Source organism: Zosterops lateralis, assembly GCF_965231275.1.
Source record: "Zosterops lateralis genome assembly, chromosome: 12".
NCBI classification, from domain to species: Eukaryota; Metazoa; Chordata; class Aves; order Passeriformes; family Zosteropidae; genus Zosterops; species Zosterops lateralis.
In genome coordinates, this window is record NC_139772.1 from 8,178,885 (window position 1) to 8,187,638 (window position 8,754).

The following is an 8,754-nucleotide window of genomic DNA, read 5'->3' on the forward strand; positions in this document are numbered from 1 at the left end:
TTGTTCAGAGGAAAATGAGTAGGAGAAAGGATATGTAGACTAAAAAATGCAGAAGGCTGGAAAAGCAATCAAACTAAGAAACAAGTGACCCATCCTAATTATCTCTGATAGCAGATGCTGCCAACAGATGCTCTCACATTATGCTCCAAGTACAGCTGTGAGAACCAGAAATAGACACCAAAGATGCTAAACTCAGAAAGATGCATCCCTTGCACCTTGAGAAGAGATACTTGAGACAGCACTCTAAACTGGCAAAGTGTGGTTCTTCCAACCACCTCTGCCTTGTCAGGCAATCCAAGTGTACACCAAGCCCTTTTGCTTAGGCTGTCAATTTTTAGGCTTCACAGGTGTTGGCAGAAAAAGATATCAAGGGTTATTAACAGATGCACTAACCCTAAGAAACAGTTTATTTAAGTCTTAGCTATAGCGTGATGACAGCTACATTGCCTTGCCTCATTTATCTTGGCTAGTCAACATATTTGTGCACTAGACAGTAAAAGTTATTGGGGGGCGGGGGGGACCTCCCAAAACATTTTTAGCAGTCCAAGAAGTTTTACATTAGAAACAATAAAGAAACTATAATTTACATAGGTATCTCAAGGGTTATTGCTCTTAGAATTTTTTTCCTGATGTAGGTTCAGCCTCTAAGTGTCACAAATCATTGAAGTTTGAATAAAAAAACAGCTCTATGATAGCTGTATCTGTTCAGACATAAACCTAATAGCTGGAGCAACCTAAAAGACCAGAGGAGAGCTGCACATCAGCAAGCTCAGGTAAATATTAACAGCTTAATGCAAATGACAACTTTCTGATCCTTTCAGGATGCTGGAAATCTCCAAGGGCTATGCAAAGAACTCACTTTTTCAGAGCAGCATCCAGTTTCCTGGGGTCTGATTAATTTAAGGTTCTATAAACTGCAAGAATACAGTTTGTAGAAAGGAAGAAAACATCTACTTACTCCAGTCTTTGATTCAGTGAAACTCCAGTGCTAGTATCTGCTATAGTCTTTGTCAACAGCCAGAAAAACACCACTGAGGTGTTCTGCCTTTCCACATAGCAGATGTAATTCCAACCACCACCAATATCACGTTTCTTCTGGTTTTTACACTGGTAAAACTGGTGTAAAATAAATAGGCAAAACTATAGTTAGCTGCACTCAAACACTCTTAAGAAAATAATAGGCCATCGTTTACATTCAGTGAGCCATCACCAAAGCAAAAGTAAAATATGAATTTCTACTTTTTGTAATTATGCTGAAAACAACGAGAGCAAAGTTACTATAAATCATATTTTCATGATTTTCTAGGTTCCTTTTAAGAAACAGAAGGAGAAAAATTACACCACATCCCAATTCCAATAGCACTGCACCGCCTCTGCTTTACGCAACACAAAATTCTTACTGGACTACACAACACAATCCAGGCTCCAGTACCAGCCAGCTGAAAACAGATGGCAGTGCAGAGAGCCCGGCTCCCCGGGGAGCTCACTAATCGAGTCACTCAGAAACTCCGAAAGCTTTCATTTAGCAAACAGACCAGCTCGGTTACCTCTGCGGCCCAGCTGGGCCGGCAGCAGGCAGGGCCGTGGGATCAGGATGGCTGATCCCTGCATGTCCCACGGGACACTTACACCCGGCAAAGAGCCCCGACCTTTCGGCAGTACCTTTGCATGACCATTATTTCGGCTGTTGCCATCCAGTGTGTGATTGCTGCCGCTGGAGCACGGCCGGGCCTGGTCTGGCAGCACGGCAGGGACAGCAATATTGCTGCTGTCCCCGCTACAAAGGACATCCCTCTGGGCCACACGGCTCCTGCAGCGATAACCCCAAGGGATGGGGTGAGGGGTTGTGTGTGGAAACACCTCACACAGCCTTTAACAGAGATACAGGCCCCACACATAGAGACAGATGCTCTTCGTGCCCCAGCGCCGTCCTCCTGCACAGAAACCCTGATGGACTGAAATTGAGTGTGGAGGATATTCAGCCTACTGCTCGTGCCTGTAGCTTGTAAAAAGGAGCTTCGCCTGGCCCTACTGAGGAGATCACAGGTCAGTGTTTCTGGACTTGTTTTCAAAGCAGCCTTTAAACCTGTGCACTATGATGGCTCTGGCCAGTGCCTGGGCGTGTCGGAGCCCTGGCTGCTGACTGCCAGTGGGAGGGGGGTAGAAAAGCCCCAGAATGAACAAGTGTAGAGCTTGATTGACCCTGGGCTGCCTTGAAGGAAGAATATTGTATCTTCTTTTCTAACTTTTATTTTCTGCCGAGACACAGATTAAACAGCCATCTCAAGTCATGTGAGGATGTTAGGAGGCGCAAAAAAAAAAACAACACCTCCCCACCCCCCAAAAAAAACCTCAAAAAAACCAAAACAAAAAAATCCAAAAAGCCAACAAAAAAAAAAAAAAAAAAAAAAAACAAACACAAAAAACCCCAAAAAACACCAAAAAAAACCCAAAAAACCCAAACCAAACCAAAACAAAAAAAAAACCCAAACAAAAAACCAGCCAACCAACCAAAAAAAAAAAAAACCCACCAAAAAAACCCCAAAAAACCGGGACGCCGCTGTTTAATAAATAAAGTCCCACACCGCTGTTGGACAACACACCCCACCCCGAGCCGATCCGGCCGGGCCGCGCCCCCTCCCTGGCGGCAGCCAATGGCAGGCGCGCTTGCTGCGGGCGAGTGGCGCGGGGCGTTGTTGCGGGGCCGGGCCGGCGGGGCGGGGCGGTGCGGGCCCGCGGGGAACGGCCCGTGCTCGGCGCTCCGCCCGTGCTCGGCGCTCCGCCCGGTGCGCGCCCCGCTCCGCCCGCCCGCCCGCCATGAACTCCCTGGACCAGGCTGAGGGTGAGTGCGGCCGCTCGGAGCGAGCCCGGAGCTGCTTCTTCGGCGCGCCGGGAGGTGCCGGCTCAGCGCCCGGGCTGCCCGAGCGCGCTGCACCGTCCCTGCGGAGCGGGACGAAGCGGCCGCGGGAGGCCTCGGCTCCCTCTGCACCGCGCTCCCGGCGCTCCTCCTCGGCCCAGACAGGCGAGCTAGGGCGGGGTTCCGGGGCCTCCTGGGCGTCCTGCGCTCGGGGTGGGCTGTGCTGTGCTCTCCCGGCCGGCCCGCAGAGCAGGGCCCGCGGGAGGGCCTGTGCTGAGGGGCTGCTCCTGCCCCGGGAGGAGGAGGGAGTGCCCGCCCTTCCCGTTCGGTGCCGCTGCTCGGATGTAGCTGATGAAAATCCTCTTGTGCTGTGGGAGCTGCTTGCCCGCTCACGGCTTTTTTGTGTTTCTCACAGCTCTTGAGCCCCACTAGGCGTTACACTGAGCCTGAAGGGCTCCTTTTGCATTCGGAGAACGCGACCTCAAATAGCCCCTTCTTGTCTGGGGACGCTTGGTGGTTTGGGTTACAGGTTCTTTGAAGTTACAGCTTACAGGGTGTCAAAGCCCTGAAAGGAATTTTTTTAGTGTCCAAAGACCGGTATAGAGAATTTCAAAACGGACCAGTGTTTCGGAATTAGCAGGTGTTTTGTAGCTGGCACTAGAAGAAGGCAGTGCCGACGGAAACCGATAGTCCGGCGTTGTCAGGGCTTTGTTGCTATGCCCGTGCAAGCTGAGGCTTCCCAGAACTGTGCCCTGCCAGTCACAGCTCTGATCAGCTCACAGAAGGTTCTTAGAACGTTCAAAGTTGAAAATAAGTTAAAATTCCCATTTTCTTTTTTTTTTTTTGAAGAAGTGTTTTTCATGTTTTATTTCAGTGATGTCTGCATTAGGCGAGTGTTTCCTGGAGAACTTTGTTGTCACTCGGCTGTTTTTATGGCTTCGGGGTGCTGTTTCTCAAAGAGCAGGTTTTCGTGTGGTGCCTTGTGTTCCCCCTCTCGCTTCAGTGACTAGTTCGGGGGGTTTGTGCTAGTCAGGGAACAGTTAATTAGCTGTAATTGCCGGCAGTGGTTTAACACTTCCCAGAAGGGAAGTGAAGGACAGGCCATTAACTACCGTGTTCTTGGCAGTAATTAAGACTAGTTAGCTGTTCTGTGGCTGAAGTCAAGGTACTATAATCTTCCCCCATAAATTCACCTGCTAACCACTTAGGAATGAATTCACAATGTATAAAACTGCAGTGTATAAAACTGCTTTCATAGTGATCACAACATATTTATTTTCTATAAGCTTCTTCTTTAATTGCTTTATTGTGATAACTAATGTAGCAAGAGTTGGAAGTTGAAGTTCCACATTGATGCAGACAGAGACTTTAGGTGAAAGTTAAGTTGTTCCTAATTAAAACTTAACTCCAGGTAGAATTCTAGCTTTGACTGGAATGTTGTCAAATATTGACCTTGCTGAACAGAAGTGTAAATCTAACCTGGACTTAAGGTGAAACAGCTCCATGGAGACAATTAGGAGTATCAGCTTGAAATGGATTTAACAGCAATTTCAGTGGGAGAATGATAGCAATAAGAAGAAAGATCTATTTTTAAAAAGTAATGATTGGAATAAGATCATTGGAGTAGTGTTTGCTGTGGGATTTTTTGCATATGTGTGTGTATATATATTATGACACTCCAAGGTTCAAAAAAACAAAGTTATCAAAGCCACACTGCCACAAATAATCCCTTGAATAGTGTCAAATGGCCATTTTTTTTAATTACCATGATATTGGTGGTAAAACATGATGTTTTTGTGATATACTTAGTACTTCAAAATGTGATACCTTTTTTTTGTTTGTTTTGAGAGGCAATCTAAGTCACTATAATGTAAGTAATGTAAGTCACTATTTCCAAAGATGTCTGAAATAGTGTGATTTCTCAACTGTATTGATTTTTCTTTTTTTTTAAAGTAAGAATGTGTTTTACTTTTAGAATAACTGTACTTTTTATCTGAACTTGAGTAAAGCTACTATGACTGGACTTTTACTGCATATAAAGGATCATTGCATTGATTTTCTCTATATGTTTAAGTATGGGGTGTGCATGAGGGAACAGTGAATTCTTTTTATCTTCTACTTTAAAATATGACTATAAAATATTAGATGAAGATCTAATTATGCTTGATACACATCTTCCTCAGATCTCAAAGCTTTTGAAAGAAGACTTACTGAATACATTGCATGTTTGCAACCAGCTACAGGACGTTGGAGAAGTAAGTTTGATGTTCTGAGGAATAAATAGGAGTCTGTCTTTCAAGGTTGTTAGATTTACCAGTGTGTATCTTTCATTTAAGTTTGCCCAAAGGGTGATTAGAACTTAATATAATTTGTATTTAGACTTGCTTTAAAATTCGTGGCATACATTCAAACACTCTGCAACAAGTTAATACAGAATAATAAGCTAATATTTTAGCCAGAGTTAGAAAAATGAGGTTAAGATTGAATTGGCTTAAGGCTGAATTATTCTGGAAATGCCTGAAACAATAAGTTGTGTTTGTTTCTGGTTTACTCAGTTTTTATTATGTTACTGAAGTTTTTTTCTTCAATACTCAGACTTCCCAGACAGTTGCTGTAGTTGCTTAAACTAAATATAATCAGGTGAGATAGTCCCTATGAAATTGAAGATGAAAAAATTAAAGCAGGGTGCCATAAAGGCAGCTTTGTGATGACAGAAAGGTTTGAAGGACGGGGGGGAGGCAAAAAATTCCACAGATATTCTGCCAGCTTTGAGATCAATGGCCTGTGGTGGAAACACACAACTTTTTGTTTTGTTTTGTTTTTGAGACTCAGCTGAAGTTTTCTTACTCAAAGAATGCAGACTTTTTTTAGAACATGTAAAATAGTATTTTTTCTCCTAGGAGGTCAATTTTGAATGAAGGAACTGAAGGGAGGAGTAGGTAGAAAGCGAAACCAAACACCACTAACCACCACCTCAAACCCTGTTGTTTCAGAGCAATCAGATATTTACATGTAGTTCTGAGTTTGCACACACCTGCTTTAGGAATGCATTTGGCTTCCAAAATCTCTATTTTCTGTCAGTTATAATTTAAAAAAATACTGAAAACTTGTAAGCATATTTAAATGAGGTTTGTATAACTGGTATTGTGTTCAGTGTCTCATGTTTTTCCCAAATTGCTTGTTTTGTAATTCATGTAAGAGAGACTTTCTGTTTTAATTATAATAGGATGCGTAATCAGTGTTAACTTTTCTTGCTGTTATCTTGGGAAAAAAAAGTATTTATATGATGTAGAGAGGAAGCTCTATGCTTTTGATAGATCTTTTTCAACTTCCTTTTGAAAATAAAACTTTGGTTCCTCCAAAGTACCAGGATGTTTTTACTTGACAGAATTTAGATTTTCAGATGTACTTGTTCTGTCCAGGAAGTTGGTACAGAATCCTTAGGGTTTCACGTGTTAGAAGTTTCTTTGCATATTTTCATTTCTGCTTTCCAATTAGGAGCTTTTCCTCTCTCAGAAGTGAGAAAATAAATAAATGTTTAAGAGTTGCTGCTGAAAAATAAATGCATTTAAATATGAGTGAGATATAGTGTTTGTGACTCTCGTTCTTTTCTTCATCAGTGATTTTGATAGTGGTGTCAGTCTGCACAGCAACTGGGGCTTGGAACTGGTTGATAGACCCAGAGACACAAAAGGTAAGGCCAGGCTAATGCCAAATGTGCTGTGTTCCATAGCTTGGTGCTGCAGTCAGGTGGTGTATTGAAAACTGAAAGGCTGAACACGTTCTCACATGAAACTGGGAGGTGTTTCTTAGTAAAGCTGTCAAGATGTCTGGAATTGTTGTGGAAAGTGTTTTGGACAATGCCTGCCAAAATACTGTACCCTGAATGCCTTATCTAAAGAATTGTTCACAAGTACTTGGAAATGGCTAGGAGCATATTTTATTTTTAGTTAAGTGATCTAGGCAGAGGCTTTCTGTGTGTGTTAGAAAGTGTGCAGTTGGACACTAACGTGATTTCTTTCCTAGGTATCATTTTTCACGTCACTTTGGAATCACCCGTTTTTCACAATTAGCTGTATCACCCTAATAGGTTTGTTCTTTGCTGGAATACATAAAAGAGTGGTGGCACCATCAATGTATCCTTTGATAATGTTTGTCACGTTAAAAGTGTACCTACTGCAGTTGTTGAAGCCTGTGCTAATATTGCTTTTTTAGTTTTTGCTTACTGTGTGTACACGTATTAGCTGCTTTCCTTGACACCATCCACACAGTATAGCAGCCCGATGTCGAACTGTTTTGGCAGAATATAATATGTCCTGTGATGATGTAAGTGTTAGTGCTTCATTGCCTAAACTTTGTTTGTTTAAAAAAAAAAAAAAGGGAATAATTCAAAAAGACACATAGTTTGTTTTTCTGAGCTGCACTTGTATATTTATATACCTTAGCAAATTCTGAGTGTCTGTAAAACTGGAATGTGGAATACTTAATATAATTTTGTTTTGTTTTAAACTCTCCCTGTGACATTGAACTTGAAGTGTAATTGTTGGGTTCAACTTTCAGTGTTTAAACTTTATTTTGTTTTCTGTCTTGCAGACTGGAAAATTAATTTTGAAACCTAGGCCTCATGTTCAATAAGGGCTGTCTTCCTTCATTATTTCCACTGCCATGGAAACCAAAAATGACCTTTTTTTTAAGGTAGTATGACAGCAAAAAATCAAATGGGACTGGTTGTCACTGCCTGGGAGTAAAAGTCTTAACACAGTTGACAGTGAAAGTGTGCAATATTACTTTCTTGAATATTTATCCAAATTCTTTGTTATCACATTATCAGTGCTTTTGCTACTTCTGATTACCTCTTTTTCAGTATTAGTGTCACTTTTTTACTTCAGCTAGAACAGAACATACAGGTGAAGTATGTTAATCGGCAATGAAGTTGAACTTGAAAACGAAACCTCATTTGTGTTACGTGTCTTTGTAAGCTATTGTAAATAGCAGATCGATGCCAATGTTCAGGAAAAAAACATCTGGTGTATGGATTTTCTTGTTCTCACGAGGAGTATTGAAAGGAACGTTTGCCATTCTCCTGATGTTTTATTAGCACACTTCCTCATTACAGCTGTCCTTGTCTCCTGGTCACTCTTTTTGGAACTGGTTTAAAGGCTCGCAGGAAGACTTGACTGTTTGTGCTGGAGAAAACTGGTCTTACTGTTTAAGAACTTCGCAAATATATCAAGGATCACACTTGTCAAGTTGTGTATATAGCGCACCAGCCACTTTCCTTGTGGTCATACGTAGCTCCTTGTTTGATCTGGTTCAAAACACTTATTTTAAGATTTTAATTTTTTAAAAATTGTCTTAAATATGCTTGTATCTTCCCAGTTGTAAGGTTGTACTGCATCTAAATCCACCTGACCATTCTGAGTGGATTTTGATGCTGTCATAGTCAGAATATGAAACTTGTTTTGCAGATGTATAACTTCAGATTTGGTGAAGAAAATCTAGAGTGCCACAATAAAATAACAAAATTTGTTATTCAAAGTGTTAACAACAAGGTGTGGATGATATATGCATAAAGTGTAACTTTTGAATAGCTAAAACTGTAAAGTTTTAAGAGTTTAAGTTGTTCAAGGTGCCTTTTTAAATGTTTTGAACTCTTTAAATTGACTCTAACTGCAAAGCTCTTGCTACTTCAGTAACCCCTACTACAGGGTAGACTGGCTTTTAAAGGCAGCCTATTGATGTAATTTTGTCAGTTGTAACTTTAAGAATTGTCTTCTGGATTTTTTTCCAGTAAGTATTCTGCCCATCCATTATTTTTAACTGCTGTATATTTTGTAGGTAAATGTGTATAAAATAAAATCTTTGTATAAACAGGTGTTATCTTCTTTTGTACTGTG

General features: G+C 41.5%; 1 protein-coding gene across 1 annotated transcript; it reads left to right on the forward strand.

Annotated features, from left to right (window-relative positions):
• Positions 1–2,615: 2,615 nt before the first annotated feature.
• On the forward strand, positions 2,616–8,730 carry CNEP1R1 (CTD nuclear envelope phosphatase 1 regulatory subunit 1). Its single transcript, XM_083869926.1, has 6 exons — positions 2,616–2,842; positions 5,041–5,112; positions 6,478–6,551; positions 6,884–6,993; positions 7,129–7,183; positions 7,451–8,730. The coding sequence occupies exons 1-6, from the start codon at positions 2,818–2,820 to the stop codon at positions 7,490–7,492; spliced, it is 378 nt and encodes a 125-aa protein (XP_083726052.1). The 5' UTR covers positions 2,616–2,817; the 3' UTR covers positions 7,493–8,730.
• The last annotated feature ends 24 nt before the right edge of the window (positions 8,731–8,754 follow it).